Source organism: Siphateles boraxobius, unplaced genomic scaffold (assembly GCF_051911475.1).
Source record: "Siphateles boraxobius isolate OS27281-9 unplaced genomic scaffold, OSU_SipBor_1 70, whole genome shotgun sequence".
Lineage (NCBI taxonomy): Eukaryota > Metazoa > Chordata > Actinopteri > Cypriniformes > Leuciscidae > Siphateles > Siphateles boraxobius.
In genome coordinates this window covers 1672587-1694305 of record NW_027509198.1, presented here as the reverse complement: position 1 = coordinate 1694305, position 21719 = coordinate 1672587, and the positions used below count along the sequence as shown (strand labels likewise).

The window sequence follows — 21719 nt, the reverse complement described above, 5'->3', positions numbered from 1 at the left end:
TGGATAGGGCACACCATACGCACGCCTGAACACCTCCTGCCCCGCCAAGTCCTCTACAGTCAACTAATGGGCGCAATGCGGTCCGCTGGAGGGCAAAAGCGGCGCTTTAAGGACTACACCAGGGACATCCTAAAGCGAGCGAACAGAAGAAACTGGTCAGCAGGAGACAGTTATTATTACAACACTTTAACATCACATTTTATGACATTTCATATTATTTGTCACAGCATGTCATTAATCTATATCAGAACACATCAGATCATTTTTCGAAATGATACTGACATTCAGACTGTGAATCATTGACAAGTGTGTGTGAGTGAGACTGTGTGTGTGTGAGAGAGTGAGACTGTGTGTGTAATAGTTCATAAAAGGGTTAAATTATTTTTAATAAAATATATTATGGATGAAGAGAATGAAACTTTAGAAACACTTTATTTGACTGTGTCCTACATGCATTTACTACAGAAATAACTATAAACTATATAAACCAAATCCTATAGTAAGGACATCACTTTTGCTCAGTACTTATTTGCATAATTACACTAATAATATCTGGTTACACTTTATTTTAAGGTGTCATTGTTAGTGTAATTATATATTTAAGTACTGACTAGTATTAACTAACTACATGTACTTATTATAGGGTTAGGGTAAGATGAGGTTGAGGGTTAATTGAATGCAATACGCATAATTTACTGTTATTACTATAGTAAGTACCTGTAAGATATGTAAGAAGGACACTGTAAAATAAAGTGTTACCCAATATCTCCTTTAAAATAAAGTGTAGCTGAACCAGTTGAAGCATCATCTTCAGATTGAATGATAGTTAAGCACAAACATTTAACGTGTACTTCACAGTGATGTTCTTTAATGAGATTAATCCACAAATGCAAAATAAAGCACGACACAGAAACCCAACACAACTGTCGTTCAACAAATCAAGTTTATTTTTAGTTTGTGAGTAACATGATGGATTTTTCCCAAACCGTCCAGACTCATGATCTTCAAAGATGTCAGTAAATCACACAAACCATTGGTTTTCCATCCACACTATCAATCACCTACATGTGAAACAATGGTAATCCAAAAGACAAAGAAAACAGAAAAGAAAGAAAGAAAAAGCAGCCCAGATCACAGGTGTACAGAGACAGGACGTTTATCAGATATCAGCCTGTGTGTGTGTGTGTGTGTGTGTGTTGTCCCTCAGTTACCTTTGAAAGTGCCAACTCTTCATTCGTCTCGGGGTAGAGCTCACGTATGGCATCTTCCACGCAATAGTTCGCCATATTGAGAGTATAAACAAGTAACTTTAAGAACGCTAGCGATACGACACGCGCTAGTTCACTTCAGATCAGGGTATACGCCCCTCATAGTGCCTTTCTCGTTGCTTTGGGGTCAGGGTTCAGGGGCGGAGTCGAAGTGAAACGGGTCGAGGAAATGATTCAACGGCTTGCTTTACGCCCAGGACATCGTTTCATGTTTTCTCTGAGTGACACTTACTAGAACACAGAGTGAATCAAGGGTGAATCTCACAAAAGGTAAGCTATTTGAGCACATGACAAAAATAGATTTAAATGGTAAAGCATGCGTGCCGTTTGTCCGCTTTTAAAAACAGCAATGTGCTCGTCATGTCAAACGCAAATCATAACCGTCCTAAAAATAGGCATCATGTGTGACGCATCATTGGTTTGCCTTCAGGCTGAAACGTGACTTTCAGGAGATTCACCCTCAAACACTTCAATGGGAAACACCTTCGATTAAACGGTCACTTAGTCCTGGTTCTCATGTTGTGTGAACGTGATTGGTTTAATGAAATGGGAAGCTGCTGGACAGGATATGACATCACAGTTCACCAGTTATGATCAGCTGACCTGTTTTTTTGGGCTCGACAGGTTAGAGTCAGTTCAAGAGCAGAAAACACGTCTGTACAGCGATCCATGATTTAGTAAAAAGTCCATTTGAATAGCAAAAACAATTGAAAAAAACAAACGTATTAGACAAAAAAAAAAAAACAACACAGTACATTCACAGAAAAAAATATTAGCAAATCTTGTGTCCTACAAGTAAGGCAGTACACTAGAAGCTACGAACCTAGCTGGCGTTCTCCCAGCATGCCTCACTGAGCTTCAGACAAAACCACGAACCTCACGGGACAGAAAACATCTCGTTTATATGGTAAATCTAGATGTGTGTGTGTGTGTGTGTGTGTGTGTGTGTGTAAGCGGCCAGTTTTATAGTTTATAATGCATGAATCCGGTAGTCTTGTCCTTCAATGGCTTCTGGAGTAATTCTAGAACTGAGGAATAAAGCTGTTGGCCTGTAAACCTCACAATACCAAGTGTGCCTTAGTGTTGGAGTTCAGGAACACTGTCTGGAAGTGTGTGTGTGTGTGTGTGTGTGTGTGTGTGTGTGTGTGTGTGTGTGTGTGTGTGTGTGTGTGTGTGTGTGAGAGAGAGACAGCCGAGAGGGGGAACGGGATCTTTACGCGAGCGTCAGATGATCAGTTCAGGAATGGTAACAAAGATTGCGTTTCCTTTTTAGTTACGGAGAAAGTTTCTATGCTATTCAATGGTCATGTGACCATCAGCATCCTCAAGAGCGCTTGAGGAGGCGTGTGATTGGCTGAGAGTGCCGGCTTCTCTCGAGGGAGGGAACGAGGGATGAGAGGAGAGAGGGATGTGGCATACGCTTCAGGAGAGGAACTTCTGCACTTGAAACTGGTTCAGGAAGTCCATCAGTCCTTTCGTGCTTTCCTGTTTCTGGGAGACCTTCTCAGAACGTCGTCCTCCGATTTCTACACAACACACAAGAATGACAATCAGAACTGGTCCTCGTAGGAAAACACTGCTGAGGTCACAAGAATAAAATGTTAGTGATCTCTCAACATGAACATCACTGGATAATCAAGTAAACGTAAGTAGCTTTGTTCCAGAACGTGCTGCACGATTATTCATATCGCAACGTCAAGCCTATGCGATTATATTACACAAAATGCTGCGATTTTATGAAATAAATAAATGCATGTGTGGACATGCCGCCCCATTCTCTCTGAGAGCTGTTTGCACATCTTCTACACCGCTAATAAACAGAAGAGCAGTCCGTTTGGGTTAGGCAGTGGCGTGTGTGTGGTCACATGACTTTCACAGACAGGAGAAGATGACGCCAAGCTCTCAGACACTGAACTGCTGGCCAGAAAACATTATACACCTGTATATATATTATATATATACACACACAACCTCTTCCTCTGTTATATGGGGATGTTTTGTCTGTAAGATAACGGACACTGAGCAGAGAACAGAGCTGCCATTCACTCATTCAGTGAGAGACTCACACAATCCACACGCTTCACACACCCACACACACACACACACACGCACGCTCAAATCTCGAGCAGAGGACACTGACAGATAGAGCAGAACACTATTGATATGAAACTAATCATCAGCTCTCAGAGTCTGTCAATTTTATTAGGAAACTCAAGCAATAGTGTTTTGGCGCTTGTGTGAACCGATCATCTCTCACTCTTCACTAGTTAATAGTGAATAGACACGAATGGACAATATGTGTTTTCAAAGATACAGTACAACTCACTGAAATATTTATGCCTCATTCATAATATCGATCAATCAGTGTTTTTAACCGTGGAGAGATCAATAACAGCTGGAGAACAATATCACACACGTCACATTACCTCAGGAGAGCTGATGATGTTAGTCGGCTAGACAGATTACAGAGAGAGGAGTATTTTGCTAAATATGTGCACTATATTAAATGTTTATTATATTGTTAATTATCATTAAAATATTGTAATGTTGTTATTATAGCCGCATTATATTTAATTTGAGTTATTTTAAACCTCTAATAATAACACCAGCTGACAGGCTCTGTGTGTTTACAGCATTAGGAGAGATTTTTTATTTTCTGGAGAAAAATGAACATGATCTTCTGTAGCTTTGTCTGTATTTGTATTTTTTTTCTGTATTTATCCCAATGATCCGATATTGAATCAAGATCGGAATCAAATCACAACATTTGAAATAAAATCGTGAAATTTGTGTCAAGCAATAAAAAACAGTAGCTTACCAGTCACTGTACGTGTAAACATTGTAACATTGTCACTAAACTTAAAATGTTGTCTAGGTACCAAATGTTTTACCAGAGCATGCGTTACATCATAAATGCTTAAATATCCGATTGTCTGGACAATGTTCAAAATATCTTATTTTCATGAGCATACACACGTTCTTATTTATTGTTCTATTTATTTTATACTATTGTACTTTTGAGACAATAACAAGTTTGCAGTAATGTAAACGTCATTGTTTAATTTAGTAAAAAATATTTTAATTTGATAACACTGCATTTAGTTGTTGCACGTTTGAGTTGAGAAATACACATTTCACCATTATGACTAATCTGTGTGTGCATTTAACTTGAGAAGCAAGCAAGCCGACTCATGAAACCATTTGTTTATTATATCGCAATATTGACCTCAATAATTGCAATATGACACTTTCCCCAAATCGTGCAGCTCTATTATACAGATAAAAACTAATCCTGCGAGTACCAAATATGATCATCAGGCTTTTGAGGAAGGGTTGTGTGTCATCATGGCTACACGCACACTCATAATGTCATTATAATGAGGTTTTGGCAGTAATATGACTAAACTGTAACGCATGTAAATGCAATACATAAATCAAATATCTGCGGTTAAGCTCATAATGGCAGTGAAATATGTGGTGTGTGATGTATTAATCCCAGTACACAGGCATCAGAGTGCACATGTGCTAGTGACGCACACGGATGATGTTTTCAGTCCTACAGAAAGCACAAATGAGGCAGATTTTTGCGGTGTTGAACGAGCGACTTTGGGTGTGTGCGATTATTGACAAAAAAAGGATCTCTATTTCCTGGGATTTTCTCAATAATGATAATTAGACAGTTTAGCTGAGTGTGCTTATTGTGTTTGTACTTTGGCAGGTTCAGGACTGTCATGGACAGAGACTCCTGAAGTTTCTGATGTTCTTCATATTCTGTGGTCAGTTCACAGCAGTGACACAAATCATCTTTTACAAACTTTATACGTGGATTTCCACCTTTATAATGCAATTTTAACCAAATTAAATGTATGCATCATCTTTTGTGTCAAATTCTTACACTTAATCAAATAACTGTTAACAATTAAATGAATTGAGCTTCAACAAAACTGATGTTTGCAGTGCAGAAGACACACAGAAGCTGCATCTGAAGTTCAGATGCTTTTACACACACTGTTTAATGCAGATCAGAGGAACATCGGTGTGTTTAACGTGCACTTACACACGCAGAAATAATGTGCTGATGCTTTAAACGCTGAATATTGATATTTTACATTGATTTAAAAAAAGAAAAGATGCTTTAAATGTGAAGACACTGTTAATGCTGTGTTGAGTTTCAAAATTTGCAGTCGTAATGAGTGAGTCATTGAATCGTTCATTCAACCGATTCGTTCATTGGTGAACAAAACACGCTGTGTGTTGCTCAGAGACACAAAACACTCCTGTGGCTCGTTTCAAACCATTTTCTATGAGGAAAATGAGCAAAAACAGGCAATATTGTGTCTAAATTGTGTAAGTCACTTAATATCAGCTACTTGTTAATTGAACTGTTGTATAAAAACAATATCACATTTGTAATCATGCTGATATTAACTATATTAAATGATATAAGAGGTATTTTTGCCCCTTATCTTGAATATTGAGGTCATTATAACAGGATTTTAATAGAGTAAATCCCGCAGTGAAAGTGTGCGCTCTAAATGCACAAGTGCACTAGTCTAACCTACAAGACTACATCACAGTGCACGAGTGAAACTCTAGATGCGTTTTAGTGAAGTGAGGGACAATCTGGATAATGACATGATCACACATTGTTAAAACGATAATGATATTATCGAAGACGATATCACACAACTCTATGTGCGACATGAATATAATGCAGTATTGATACTCAAAAACATTGATTTTGTCTTAAGGTTCAATAAACTTCCATTTCAACCAAGTATTATTTGCCATGTCAGGCTTTCCAGGGTTAAAGAGCGAGTCGAGCTGGTTCAGCCTCGTCGGTGGCGTGTGCAGGCTTTACCTCGTGAGATGTGCTGTCGTCTTTGTGCTCGCTCTCCGCGTCCTCCGCTTCTCCTGTCGAGTCCTCCTCTTCTTCACTCTTCCTCACTTCTGAGGAACACACACACACACAGTTCAGATCACACAGCTCAACCTCCACGCGGAAGAGTCTGATGCAGCTACTGTGACCGCTCACATTTCAGCAGATGAACAGTTTAAAGGTGCATTGTGTAATAGTTGTGTATATAATATTGCATTTCGGATCAGATCCTAAATATGTTTTCAGAGGTGCATAAAGACCTTATATAATGAACCGTTATGTTTTTATTACTTTAAAACGAGCCCTACACACATCTACACACACCGCGCGTCCCTTTACATCGACATGTTTCTACAGTGGAACTGAACGGACAAACGCGTTTTGTCACCATGTTGTTTGTGTAAAGCTGCTAAAATCAGCGAATATAACACTGACACAATGATGAACAAGTAACAATAATAATTACAATGACATCATTTTAATGAAGAATTAGCATAATTGACAATTTCTTAATTTATCTTTGTAAAGAAACCTCAGTGTTTAACTGGCTACTCTCTGCTGTCTCAGACGACGACATCACTTCCTGTCGGCCACCATAACTTCTGTTGGGTGCAATTCGCAAACTCACCACTAGATACCGCTAAACACACACACTGCACCTTTAACAGTGAAGTTAGGGGTGTGTGTGTGTGTGTGTGCGGTGTGTGTTGTGTCTGTGTGTATGTGTGTCAGACCTGGCTCCTCCTCCTTGGGCTCCTCGTCCTCCTCAGCTTCATCCTTCACATCTGGCTGAGGCTCGTCACTCTTCTTATATTCAGCAGCTGTGGACGCCGAGCTCTTCTGTGAGACACAGGAACACAGTTACCCTACAGGTCAACACTCAGGTCACACACACACTCTCTGTCACACACACACACACACACACCTTCCCAGTGCAGCAGAAGACGATGATGAGCACCACGGGCAGAGCCACGGTCAGGACGTATACGATCCAGAGCCACGGCCTCTCTTCAGCAGCAGTTATCATCTGAGTCATCAGACCAGGCTGTGAACACACACACACTTTACTAACACACATGGACAAGTGCCTCATGTAGCCTTCTAGAAGAACTGAACTTTTCATCAGCATTAATAAGAGTAGAAGGAGTAGCACAGCTCAGTGTGTCAGAGCGATCGACACGAGACAAACACTGGGGTCATGTGGTACAATCCGCCACGCAGTCTATTATTAATCAGACAATAATCAAAACTGATATTCTGGTTCTGCATGTAGTAAAGGTCGACCGTTCAGGGTTTCTGATGCGCAGATCTTCTTGATATTAAGCTAATATTACATGCATTTATTATGCAAATTAAAAACTATTAACAAATCAAATAAACCATTTTTTATGCAATATTCACAAAACTAGAAATAAAAGAATTGAAACTGAATCGATCTGAAAAATGTTGAACTTCAAATAACTCTGTAAAAAACTGTTTGTAACAATTTAATCTGTATAAAGTCTAATCCTACTATAGTATTTTTCACGAATAAAAAAGCTTGTGTAAAACACAAACACTGCAAGCAACAGTTTCTCGAATAAAGACCAGCTAATAATTACACATTTAGTACACAATGAATATGAGTTAATATAACAGCAGTCTGGATCTGGATAAAGCGCATCATAGTCTGAAATCAAGCATATAACGTTAACTTTCATGCATCTTTAAAACGCAAATGAACATTTTTTAATTATTTTTATGTCATAAAGATTGTTTTACGCGATGAGCGTATTTAATGTAGGCCTTTTCTTAAATAAACCCTGATAATACACATGCACAGAGCACATCAAGTATGCTGAATGCAGAAGCTCAATGTGAACACACACCTCACTGGTGCTCGTGCTGGTTTGAGCAGCGGGTCACCGTGTGTGACATGCTTCATGTGTAAACGCCAAAAAACATTCCTGTGATTTGAAGATAAACTAAAGTCTTACTGGTTTAAAACAACATGAGGATTATTAAGAGATAATTTTGTTGTTTGGGTGAGCGGTCTCTTTAAGTTAACCCCTGACTGCACTGTTAACCATCTTTAGGTCATGTGACGTGCCGTTCGGGCTGGGTCACACCGGGGAACAGGCCTCTGTCGAGTCTCGAAGCCGTCGTGGTGCTTGAAACACACACAGCATGGAGCCGCAGGCTTCTGTCAGGTCCTGTAGCCGGCCCTCGAGGTTAACACACAAGGCATGCCTGGATTCCAGCTTTAGGGGAAAAGGCATTTGCACAGGAGGAATTCATGAAATCCGGCTAATCCCAGAGTACACTGCGCTCACAGAGCCGGACACATTCCCATGTGACCCACACACACTGCTGATTGGCCCTCGGCCATGTGACTGAAGCTGCAACCCCTGCCGCTCTACACGAAGAGCTTCATGATTCCCACAACGAGGAAAACAAGGACAGAATCCACTCATAGAAATGGAGTTTACAGTGGATAAAATCAAAATGATGACACTGCTTTTAAACAAATCATGATATGGACTAGTGTCTGTCAATATTAAAGCGCCATATCACATCATACACAAAACTCAAGCTCTTCACCATACTATTGTACAGTACTCAAAGTATTAATAATAATTTATCACTAATAATAAATATCACTTTTTCTTCCATATGCTGTAATTTTACGCTAAATTTCTGTTGGGCAGCAATTTGTTTGCCAAAAAATAAACAAAAATGTTAAAAGATGAATACATGCTAATGTATTGCTACAGCTAATGTTTTATGCCTTCATTGTTTTATAAAATCATAAATTCAGAAAAATTAAAACCTATCTGCTGAATAAAAAATAAAAATAAAAAAAACACCACAATAAATATAAAATAATAATAATTAAATTAAATATTTTAAATACCTTTTTGAATTCAATTAAATTAGACACGCTGTTTGACCAAATTAGACCATTATAGTGGCATCAAAAAAATAAATGGAAAAGAAAATTTGGAAAATCTTGGGACCATAAAAAAAATGTGAATTTGACAAATAAGAGAATCTAGTTAAAAGTTAAAATAAGATAATTTCCTTACACCTTGAATACATTTATATGTACACAGCCTATCCATAATATATTTTTTACACAATTATCATGAATTATTAATTCATAAATATAGTTTTTTAGGGAGTCGCACCACATGACATTTTACAACCTTAAAAGGTCAGATTATGAGATATTTTCTGAGACTGACAGAGCTCATCTCTCTTTCTGCACCAGTACTTTAAGCGTTTTTCCAATCCTGTATCTTCTCTGTGAACAGAAACACGCGCGGGAGCGAGCGCAGTTACCTCAGCGGCGCCCTCGGCTGCTTTCTTCAGGCCCCAGCCGTCGCTCGCCCAGCGCTCCGCTACGCTGCGGTCCGAGCTGATGAAGAAGTTGTCGAAGAAGATGTCTGAGGACATGGACCAGAGCTCCAGCCCCACGGCACTGAACGAACTCATGCGGAACGGGTGCAGGTCCTCGAAGAAGTCTGGGTTCGGGATCTTCCTGGGCTTCCACACACCCTGACACACACACACACACACACACACACACTCAGTGTTACAGACTCAGGGTTCTCAATATGGCTCAACTGAATGTGGTTTTATTTGGATTAATCACAAAACCCTCTCTATTAATTAGGGATGCACCGATTTGAAAATGATGGCCGATACCGATAACTTTATATTTAAAAGCCGATAACCGATATATTGGCAGATAAATCTGAATCTGAGCCGGATTACAAAAAGGAATAAGGAATCAAAAACACAACTTACAATGTATTTAATAATATATATAGTTTATAATTGCTATTATAGTTCAATAAATAGTATTCTATATTATAATGTTGGCGTACCTCGTATGGAGAAACGGGCTGATTATGGTATATCAGACGGGCTGATGGGGGGAGGGGGTGTTATCAGACCAGCTGCTCTGTTCATTTTGCGTGAAAAGATTGTATTTTTTTGATAAAATAAAATTTCATATATTGTATTTAAATAAGTCAAGCACCATCAACGTGTTTTCAAGGGTTTTTCAGGACTTCAATTTCAACTAGTCAAATTCGAGTACTTGTACAAACCCTGACAGATTTGCGCTGCACTGAACCGTATTTTCCTTTATTGAAGTGATTCCAATCATATTTCAAGCAACCATCATGTTGAACAGTGCACATCTGAAGAGTCTCAGCTGAAGGAAATAATGCATTATTCATCAGCTTTAATCTATCAGCCACGTTTTCTTATTGGGCCGATAACGACAACCGTAAAAATGAACCGATATCAGCCGATACCGATATATCGTGCATCACTAACATTAATTGTTCATCATTCAGTAGGGGTGTAACAATATATTGCAATACAAAAATGCAACAATATGTATCGTGGATAGTGACTATGTATTGTGTATAGTTCACCCAAAATAAAAATTACTGTGTGTGAAATTTTTTTAGTTTTTTTAGTAGTGTCAGTACTACATTAAACTACTATATATAATGTTGAATATAATGTATAATAATGCAATGGGGAATATTTGTGGGTTCTGATAATGCCAGATGTCTGAGGTTACCAGTAAAAAGTGTCCTACATTATTTTAAATATATCTAGTCAGTGAAAGAGTTCAAGCATATTCATCTAAAATAATTCAGTGTTTTCATCTTCAGAATCATGAATATTGTTATTCTGGTGTCTCTATTGTCATGTGCTTTGGGTTTCAGCAACAAGTCCAACACTATTCATTTACACACACAATGTAACACCAAATTTATCATTTTAAATCAACAGTTCCTTTTTTGTTAATCTTTTATCATATGTCTTGGAGTATCGCCATAATATCGTATCATGAGTTCAGTGTCGTGATATGAGGGAATCATCATCGTATCACTCAGAATATGTTTGATCAACTTTGCCAGAATGATCGCAGACTGTAAAAAGAGGTGTATAAGACGCTGTATTATAATAGTCACCTGATAATTAGGGTTGTCGATCATGGGCGACTTCCACTTGCCCTTGTAGTTTGGGTTGTCAATCATCGGCCTCTCCCACGGGCCGCATCCGGGCGCCGTCTCACACACGGGATTGGGGATCTGAGGAGCTTCCCACTCGCCATCCATATCCTCATCCCTGAGGACACAGCACAAGCTCAGCCTCACGTCTCTGCTCTTGCTGAACGCTATCATTACAACACTTAAATCTAGACCAGCGCCCCGGAGTCCTGCTCTCTGCATTAAAGTCAGTCACTCAATGATACACACACAATTATTGTTTCAAAGCAGGATGTTAATGTTTATAAATGTCTTCATGCCACATTTAGCAGATTACAATAACACCGGTGAGATTTGCTATATAGGATATATTAGGGGTGCAGCAAAAAATCTATTCCTATATTAATCACGATCCTATATTATATCTTCAACCGAATTGTATCGATTCACAAATTTCAAAAATCTATTTTCTAAAGTGTTACACTTCTTTAACTTCACAGTACTGAAAGTTTCTTAGTTATTCACAATAAGGCGGCACATGCACAGATGCAGTCTCTCACATGCGATCTCGAATTCACTCTGTCAAAATGCACATGATGATGATTATTCACTGTAAACAGAGTCTGTTATTATGTCCTACGCGAATGAAAACAATGGGAGAATATCGGATGTGTAACAGTATATTAGATCTGTGCATTCATTCTTAAAGGGACAGCAGCCTCATAAACTGTTGCCTTCAGTTTCATTAATGTTAATAAAAAAAACACTGCTTTTGACTGAATCACTTTTTTATCTTCAATATGAATAATTTATATTTGATTCATACAGTAAAGACTACACAGTGTTTAATTTTACATTTGATTATTCAGTTTCGGTAGTATTTCTTACTACATATTCAATAAACCTATTCTACTGTACCTGAAAATCTTAATTTTATATTGTATTTGTCCTATTGTTTGTAATTTGCTTCTTTGTTCCTCTTTTGTATTGATTGTACATTATGATTGCAGTCAGCTTAAAGGGCATTAGTTATATAATATTGGGTTGACTAAAATGGGAAGAAAAACTAAATTTCGAGGTTCACATTTAATTCAGTAGGATGTTTTTCCTTCTAGAGCTTTTAAACTATCTACCGCAGTCAAATAAGACAAGTAACTCAAAACAGTAAACTACAATCAAAACTATGCACATATCGAACCGTGAGGCACCAAAACATTCCCACCCCTAGTGTGTATTTTATTTATATATATATATATATATCTTTATGTATGTGGATAAAGTTGGACATACATGTATATGCAGCTTTATATAAAGTTCTGTCAGATAACATTCACATTTTGAAGTTATAATACTTTGCTAAATAGTATTGCTTTACGTGAGTGTACTGGTAAAGCAGAATGTAATACATATCCAACTTTGTAATAAAATGTATTAAATATTTTTTATTAGACATGCACCGATTACAATTTTCTAGGCCGATTACGATTTTTCATGAGTTTGACCTGCCGATACCGATTTTAGCCGATTCCGATTACATTTTTTCGAACCACTTTACAGCAAACACAAACGTTTATTTTCTATCCTTTCTTTAATAGAACATTTTACATAGAACATAGAAATTTTTTTTAACAAATAAAATAAAAATAGACATATATAAATTATTACTCCTGGTGTGGGAAATTCACACATATCTAGTGCGGTGTTAGTGTATGGAAGAACCATTTTTCATTTCCCGTTCCCCCTATCGGCTGTCTCTCACACACACACACACGCTTATTGCAATCACTTGTACATCAATGGCAAGTTTTATTTCGCAAACAGTTCTTCTCTCGTCTGCCTTTAGCCTTTAAATATCTTTGCTGTATTGGATCAGTCTACTTTCTAGAACAGCCAAGAGCTTTCTAGCCTCGCGGCAACAGCGACTTGCATCGCTCATAGACCTTAAAAGTCAGCGCTGCGGATGCGGTTTTGAAAATTGATCAAAAAACGTTGGTGCGGACAGATGATGAGTTTTGTGATGCGGTTGCGGATGAACTAATAATAGCCCATCCGCGCATCTCTAATACGAATGGAAAGTTATTATGCGTCATGGAACATATCGCTCCTCAACTCGCGAAAGGTCGGATTTGCTCCATCTCTTGATAAGTTTTGTTTAGAAAACCTTGAACCCATGTAAGCCACTATATCATTAGACATAATCCATGTCATTTGAATCAATGAATTCATGTCATTAGACACAAGTGCACACATGTGCAGGCCAATTTGATTTAATTTTTTTGCAGTGATGACGGTGACGAGCTCAGACCCGCGGTTGGAGTCACGTGACCGCAGTATTGCGGTAACCGCCCCAGCCCTACCAACGATATGAATTAAAATTAACAGCAGTTTTGTGTCTGGTGATGTAATGGAGGCTGGGTTACCAGTCCTCGGGCTTGAGGGCTTCTGGGTCGCTGATGTACTCCGGCTCCTCGTCCAGCCAGCCGTCCGGCTTCACTGCGTCATCATCGGGAATCTTAGCAGGAGCCTCTTCATCCCTGAGACAAACACACACATCATGAGGAAGTAGACAACAACTGGTGATTCTGATCCACAGCACAACACAACAGATCACAAAATTCACCGTTCGGATCATTTAAGTTTTTTGAGCCACGGATTGGATTATTTTTCGGATCAGGAGGAATTATATATATATATTTCTTTCTCACAAAAAACACGTCCAAATTGTACATTTCCACTCTATGGTGGTTAAATTTAGCAGTTAATGCGAGAGTCACACGAGTTTGGTCCATATGAATCTCGGATGAACTGCGATCCGTCACACACACACCAGTCCTCAGGCTTGGTGGCGTCGGGGTCCTGGATCTTGGGCCTCTCGTCCCAGTCCTCTGGCTTCTGGTCGTCGGGGTCCTCGATCTCGGCGGGGGGGTTGACGGCGGGCGTGACATCACTCAGCAGACTCCCGCTGTTCACCACCGTCTGGTCGATCAGGATCTCGAAGCTGTTATCCGGGTTCAGCACTGCAAGAGAACACACACACACACACACACAACGACATGGCCCGTCAACACACACTCCAGAGAGCAGAACATCTCCACACAGAGCATTTGCTTTGCTGTGAGCAGGTCAGGTGTGTGTGTCTGTGTGTGTGTGTGTTACCCAGTGTGTAGAGGTGTGTCTTCTTGTCGGTGTAGTACGAGCGCAGGTCAGGGGTGTGTGTGTGTGTGTGTTACCCAGTGTGTAGAGGTGTGTCTTCTTGTCGGTGTAGTACGAGCGCAGGTCAGGTGTGTGTGTGTGTGTTACCCAGTGTGTAGAGGTGTGTCTTCTTGTCGGTGTAGTACGAGCGCAGGTCAGGTGTGTGTGTGTGTGTGTGTGTTACCCAGTGTGTAGAGGTGTGTCTTCTTGTCGGTGTAGTACGAGCGCAGGTCAGGTGTGTGTGTGTGTGTGTGAGTTACCCAGTGTGTAGAGGTGTGTCTTCTTGTCGGTGTAGTACGAGCGCAGGTCAGGTGTGTGTGTGTGTGTGTTACCCAGTGTGTAGAGGTGTGTCTTCTTGTCGGTGTAGTACGAGCGCAGGTCAGGTGTGTGTGTGTGTGTTACCCAGTGTGTAGAGGTGTGTCTTCTTGTCGGTGTAGTACGAGCGCAGGTCAGGTGTGTGTGTGTGTGTGTGTGTTACCCAGTGTGTAGAGGTGTGTCTTCTTGTCGGTGTAGTACGAGCGCAGGTCAGGTGTGTGTGTGTGTGTGAGTTACCCAGTGTGTAGAGGTGTGTCTTCTTGTCGGTGTAGTACGAGCGCAGGTCAGGTGTGTGTGTGTGTGTTACCCAGTGTGTAGAGGTGTGTCTTCTTGTCGGTGTAGTACGAGCGCAGGTCAGGTGTGTGTGTGTGTGTTACCCAGTGTGTAGAGGTGTGTCTTCTTGTCGGTGTAGTACGAGCGCAGGTCAGGTGTGTGTGTGTGTGTTACCCAGTGTGTAGAGGTGTGTCTTGTCAGTGTAGTACGAGCGCAGGTCAGGTGTGTGTGTGTTGTGTGTGTGTTACCCAGTGTGTAGAGGTGTGTCTTGTCGGTGTAGTACGAGCGCAGGTCAGGTGTGTGTGTGTGTGTGTTACCCAGTGTGTAGAGGTGTGTCTTCTTGTCGGTGTAGTACGAGCGCAGGTCAGGTGTGTGTGTGTGTTACCCAGTGTGTAGAGGTGTGTCTTCTTGTCGGTGTAGTACGAGCGCAGGTCAGTGTGTGTGTGTGTGTTACCCAGTGTGTAGAGGTGTGTCTTCTTGTCGGTGTAGTACGAGCGCAGGTCAGGTGTGTGTGTGTTACCCAGTGTGTAGAGGTGTGTCTTCTTGTCGGTGTAGTACGAGCGCAGGTCAGTGTGTGTGTGTGTGTGTTACCCAGTGTGTAGAGGTGTGTCTTCTTGTCGGTGTAGTACGAGCGCAGGTCAGGTGTGTGTGTGTTACCCAGTGTGTAGAGGTGTGTCTTCTTGTCGGTGTAGTACGAGCGCAGGTCAGGTGTGTGTGTGTGTGTGTGTTACCCAGTGTGTAGAGGTGTGTCTTCTTGTCGGTGTAGTACGAGCGCAGGTCAGGTGTGTGTGTGTTACCCAGTGTGTAGAGGTGTGTCTTCTTGTCGGTGTAGTACGAGCGCAGGTGTGTGTGTGTGTGTGTGTGTGTGTTACCCAGTGTGTAGAGGTGTGTCTTCTTGTCGGTGTAGTACGAGCGCAGGTCAGTGTGTGTGTGTGTGTTACCCAGTGTGTAGAGGTGTGTCTTCTTGTCGGTGTAGTACGAGCGCAGGTCAGGTGTGTGTGTGTTACCCAGTGTGTAGAGGTGTGTCTTCTTGTCGGTGTAGTACGAGCGCAGGTGTGTGTGTGTGTGTGTGTGTGTGTTACCCAGTGTGTAGAGGTGTGTCTTCTTGTCGGTGTAGTACGATCGCAGGTCAGTGTGTGTGTGTGTTACCCAGTGTGTAGAGGTGTGTCTTCTTGTAGGTGTAGTACGAGCGCAGGTCAGGTGTGTGTGTGTGTGTGTGTTACCCAGTGTGTAGAGGTGTGTCTTCTTGTCGGTGTATTACGAGCGCAGGTCAGGTGTGTGTGTGTGTGTGTTACCCAGTGTGTAGAGGTGTGTCTTCTTGTCGGTGTAGTACGAGCGCAGGTCAGTGTGTGTGTGTGTTACCCAGTGTGTAGAGGCGTGTCTTCTTGTCGGTGTAGTACGAGCGCAGGTCAGGTGTGTGTGTGTTACCCAGTGTGTAGAAGTGTGTCTTCTTGTCGGTGTAGTACGAGCACAGGTCAGGTGTGTGTGTGTGTGTGTTACCCAGTGTGTAGAGGTGTGTCTTCTTGTCGGTGTAGTACGAGCGCAGGTCAGTGTGTGTGTGTGTGTGTGTTACCCAGTGTGTAGAGGTGTGTCTTCTTGTCGGTGTAGTACGAGCGCAGGTCAGTGTGTGTGTGTTACCCAGTGTGTAGAGGTGTGTCTTCTTGTCGGTGTAGTACGAGCACAGGTCAGGTGTGTGTGTGTTACCCAGTGTGTAGAGGTGTGTCTTCTTGTCGGTGTATTACGAGCGCAGGTCAGTGTGTGTGTGTGTGTGTTACCCAGTGTGTAGAGGTGTGTCTTCTTGTCGGTGTAGTACGATCGCAGGTCAGTGTGTGTGTGTGTGTTACCCAGTGTGTAGAGGTGTGTCTTCTTGTCGGTGTAGTACGATCGCAGGTCAGTGTGTGTGTGTGTTACCCAGTGTGTAGAGGTGTGTCTTCTTGTCGGTGTAGTACGATCGCAGGTCAGGTGTGTGTGTGTGTGTGTTACCCAGTGTGTAGAGGTGTGTCTTCTTGTCAGTGTAGTACGATCGCAGGTCAGGTGTGTGTGTGTTACCCAGTGTGTAGAGGTGTGTCTTCTTGTCGGTGTAGTACGATCGCAGGTCAGTGTGTGTGTGTGTTACCCAGTGTGTAGAGGTGTGTCTTCTTGTCGGTGTAGTACGAGCGCAGGTCAGGTGTGTGTGTGTTACCCAGTGTGTAGAGGTGTGTCTTCTTGTCGGTGTATTACGAGTGCAGGTCAGGTGTGTGTGTGTGTGTTACCCAGTGTGTAGAGGTGTGTCTTCTTGTCGGTGTATTACGAGCGCAGGTGTGTGTGTGTGTGTTACCCAGTGTGTAGAGGTGTGTCTTCTTGTCGGTGTAGTACAAGTGCAGGTCAGTGTGTGTGTGTGTGTGTTACCCAGTGTGTAGAGGTGTGTCTTCTTGTCGGTGTAGTACAAGTGCAGGTCAGTGTGTGTGTGTGTGTGTTACCCAGTGTGTAGAGGTGTGTCTTCTTGTCGGTGTAGTACGAGCGCAGGTCAGGTGTGTGTGTGTGTGTTACCCAGTGTGTAGAGGTGTGTCTTGTCAGTGTAGTACGAGCGCAGGTCAGTGTGTGTGTGTGTTACCCAGTGTGTAGAGGTGTGTCTTCTTGTCGGTGTAGTACGAGCGCAGGTCAGGTGTGTGTGTGTTACCCAGTGTGTAGAGGTGTGTCTTCTTGTCGGTGTATTACGAGTGCAGGTCAGGTGTGTGTGTGTGTGTTACCCAGTGTGTAGAGGTGTGTCTTCTTGTCGGTGTATTACGAGCGCAGGTCAGGTGTGTGTGTGTTACCCAGTGTGTAGAGGTGTGTCTTCTTGTCGGTGTAGTACAAGTGCAGGTCAGTGTGTGTGTGTGTTACCCAGTGTGTAGAGGTGTGTCTTCTTGTCGGTGTAGTACGAGCGCAGGTCAGGTGTGTGTGTGTGTGTTACCCAGTGTGTAGAGGTGTGTCTTCTTGTCGGTGTATTACGAGCGGAGGTCAGGTGTGTGTGTGTGTGTTACCCAGTGTGTAGAGGTGTGTCTTCTTGTCGGTGTAGTACGAGCGCAGGTCAGGTGTGTGTGTGTGTGTTACCCAGTGTGTAGAGGTGTGTCTTCTTGTCGGTGTAGTACGATCGCAGGTCAGTGTGTGTGTGTGTTACCCAGTGTGTAGAGGTGTGTCTTCTTGTCGGTGTAGTACGAGCGCAGGTCAGTGTGTGTGTGTGTGTGTTACCCAGTGTGTAGAGGTGTGTCTTCTTGTCGGTGTAGTAAGAGCGCAGGTCAGGTGTGTGTGTGTTACCCAGTGTGTAGAGGTGTGTCTTCTTGTCGGTGTAGTACGAGCGCAGGTCAGGTGTGTGTGTGTGTGTGTGTGTTACCCAGTGTGTAGAAGTGTGTCTTCTTGTCGGTGTAGTACGATCGCAGGTCAGGTGTGTGTGTGTTACCCAGTGTGTAGAGGTGTGTCTTCTTGTCGGTGTAGTACGAGCGCAGGTCAGTGTGTGTGTGTGTTACCCAGTGTGTAGAGGTGTGTCTTCTTGTCGGTGTAGTACGAGTGCAGGTCAGTGTGTGTGTGTGTGTGTGTTACCCAGTGTGTAGAGGTGTGTCTTCTTGTCGGTGTAGTACGAGCGCAGGTCAGTGTGTGTGTGTGTGTGTGTGTGTTACCCAGTGTGTAGAGGTGTGTCTTCTTGTCGGTGTATTACGAGCGCAGGTCAGGTGTGTGTGTGTGTGTGTGAGTTACCCAGTGTGTAGAGGTGTGTCTTCTTGTCGGTGTAGTACGAGCGCAGGTCAGTGTGTGTGTGTGTGTGTGTGTGTGTGTGTTACCCAGTGTGTAGAGGTGTGTCTTCTTGTCGGTGTAGTACGAGCACAGGTCAGGTGTGTGTGTGTGTGTGTTACCCAGTGTGTAGAGGTGTGTCTTCTTGTCGGTGTAGTACGAGCGCAGGTCAGGTGTGTGTGTGTGTGTTACCCAGTGTGTAGAGGTGTGTCTTCTTGTCGGTGTAGTACGAGCGCAGGTCAGGTGTGTGTGTGTGTGTTACCCAGTGTGTAGAGGTGTGTCTTCTTGTCGGTGTAGTACGAGCGCAGGTCAGTGTGTGTGTGTGTTACCCAGTGTGTAGAGGTGTGTCTTCTTGTCGGTGTATTACGAGTGCAGGTCAGGTGTGTGTGTGTGTGTTACCCAGTGTGTAGAGGTGTGTCTTCTTGTCGGTGTATTACGAGCGCAGGTCAGTGTGTGTGTGTGTTACCCAGTGTGTAGAGGTGTGTCTTCTTGTCGGTGTATTACGAGCGCAGGTCAGTGTGTGTGTGTGTGTTACCCAGTGTGTAGAGGTGTGTCTTCTTGTCGGTGTATTACGAGCGCAGGTCAGGTGTGTGTGTTACCCAGTGTGTAGAGGTGTGTCTTCTTGTCGGTGTATTACGAGCGCAGGTCAGGTGTGTGTGTGTGTGTTACCCAGTGTGTAGAGGTGTGTCTTCTTGTCGGTGTAGTACGAGCGCAGGTCAGGTGTGTGTGTGTGTGTTACCCAGTGTGTAGAGGTGTGTCTTCTTGTCGGTGTATTACGAGCGCAGGTCAGGTGTGTGTGTTACCCAGTGTGTAGAGGTGTGTCTTCTTGTCGGTGTATTACGAGCGCAGGTCAGGTGTGTGTGTGTGTGTGTTACCCAGTGTGTAGAGGTGTGTCTTCTTGTCGGTGTAGTACGAGCGCAGGTCAGTGTGTGTGTGTGTGTGTTACCCAGTGTGTAGAGGTGTGTCTTCTTGTCGGTGTAGTACGAGCGCAGGTCAGTGTGTGTGTGTGTGTGTTACCCAGTGTGTAGAGGTGTGTCTTCTTGTCGGTGTATTACGAGTGCAGGTCAGGTGTGTGTGTGTGTGTGTGTGTTACCCAGTGTGTAGAGGTGTGTCTTCTTGTCGGTGTAGTACGAGCGCAGGTCAGTGTGTGTGTGTGTGTGTTACCCAGTGTGTAGAGGTGTGTCTTCTTGTCGGTGTATTACGAGCGCAGGTCAGGTGTGTGTGTGTGTGTGTGTGTGTTACCCAGTGTGTAGAGGTGTGTCTTCTTGTCGGTGTATTACGAGCGCAGGTCAGGTGTGTGTGTGTGTGTGTGTGTGTTACCCAGTGTGTAGAGGTGTGTCTTCTTGTCGGTGTATTACGAGCGCAGGTCAGGTGTGTGTGTGTGTGTGTGTGTGTTACCCAGTGTGTAGAGGTGTGTCTTCTTGTCGGTGTAGTACGAGCGCAGGTCAGTGTGTGTGTGTGTGTGTTACCCAGTGTGTAGAGGTGTGTCTTCTTGTCGGTGTATTACGAGCGCAGGTCAGGTGTGTGTGTGTGTGTGTGTGTGTTACCCAGTGTGTAGAGGTGTGTCTTCTTGTCGGTGTAGTACGAGCGCAGGTCAGTGTCGGGCTTCTTGGCGTGCTTCTCCTCAAACTCGCCGGTTTTGGGGTTCTTGTGTCTGAAGATGAAGTGCAGCTTGTAATCCTCTCCACACTTATCAGGCCCGAACATGATGGTGTACGGAGTCTTGTCCACGAACTCCGCCTGCAACAACACACACACACGAGATCAGTATGGCGTCCAGCTCGTACGATCACCAGTAGCCATGACTATCAGAGGTCGTCAGAAAAGCATGTGACCACCAACGCTCATCAGTCCTGAATGGGATTTAAAGGAGTAGTTCACTTCAGAATTAAAATTTTATATATTTTTTTATACATTTTATAATGTAACAAAATATTTTTGTTATAAATAACCGCTGGTTTTTCTAGATCAGACTCTTATTCCTCGACTGGGATCGTGTCGAGACTTTGAAGCTGCACTGTTCATAAACTTAAACCTCTTTAACTTTTTTCTGGTTTCAAGCATTGTTTTATTAGTATTGTCTTTACAATGAGTCCAAACTTAAGTCTGAACTCCCAAGCCTCACATTTTTAACTTTTTTCACTGGCGCACACGGGCTAAAGCCTTATTGGCACTCCTGCTCTTCTGTCCTCAAATAGAGATTAAGAAGACTCAAACCATTTAAGAGTTTTTATGCCGAAACGGACTTGTGAGAGTCTAGAGCCCCTTACACACAGTGTTGATCCCGGGACATTCCCGTAACACGCCCTGTGTGAACAAACGCCAGGACCAATGCCGTAAGAGGTGTGTCATAGTCATGTGACATCACGCGACTGTTGATGACGAACACAAACTTTCTTCTAAGAGCAACAGAGAACGAACGAAATAACTTGAATGAAGAGGCGACCAGGAGCTCCGGACTCTCCCGCTGAAGCTCTGTGGAGCGGTGCGCTAGTGTACATGTTACATGGCACGTGTCTGTACTGGTGTGTGTGAACGCACTCACAGATTCCCGGAAAATCACTGGCAGTGTGAATGAACCAAAATCAAACGATCCCGGGACACATTATCTGTGTTTTACAGGGAGCTACAGTGATTTACATCACACACACACACACACACACGGCCTCACCAGGTCCAGGTCAGGCGTCTGAGACAGCAGCTTCACATACGCCCCGCCACAGTCGATGCCCGTCTGGAAGTTCACCTCATACCTGCACACACACACAGATCATTACTAGCAGCACTTCACACACACACACAGATCATTACTAGCAGCACTTCACACACACACACAGCTTAACTAGAAGCACTTCACACACACATCATTACTAGCTGCACTTCACATTGCACACACACATCATTACTAGCAGCACTTCACACACACACATCATTACTAGCAGCACTTCACACTGCAAGACATGTTTCAGTCCAGTCTCGAGTGTTAAGACTTCATAAACATGTCATTCTGAACACACACAAAAGCATGACTTTGATTTGTCAATTTCCCCCTCA

At 42.9% G+C, this 21719-nt stretch overlaps 1 protein-coding gene across 3 annotated transcripts in view; it reads right to left on the bottom strand.

Annotated features, from left to right (window-relative positions):
• Positions 1-924: 924 nt before the first annotated feature.
• Positions 925-21719, bottom strand: part of canx (calnexin) — a 32261-nt gene continuing 11466 nt past the window's right edge. For 2 of the 3 annotated variants that reach the window (XM_077217205.1, XM_077217206.1), the window contains exons 6-15: positions 21337-21418; positions 20213-20405; positions 13969-14158; positions 13562-13675; positions 11124-11280; positions 9469-9684; positions 7073-7192; positions 6882-6987; positions 6130-6218; positions 925-2794 (exon numbers count right to left, since the gene is read on the bottom strand). In XM_077217205.1, the coding sequence (XP_077073320.1) occupies positions 2735-2794; positions 6130-6218; positions 6882-6987; positions 7073-7192; positions 9469-9684; positions 11124-11280; positions 13562-13675; positions 13969-14158; positions 20213-20405; positions 21337-21418 (1327 nt within the window). In that variant the 3' untranslated portion in view covers positions 925-2734. The remainder of the gene's footprint in view (positions 2795-6129; positions 6219-6881; positions 6988-7072; positions 7193-9468; positions 9685-11123; positions 11281-13561; positions 13676-13968; positions 14159-20212; positions 20406-21336; positions 21419-21719) is intronic. The other variant, XM_077217207.1, reaches the window with a different exon arrangement.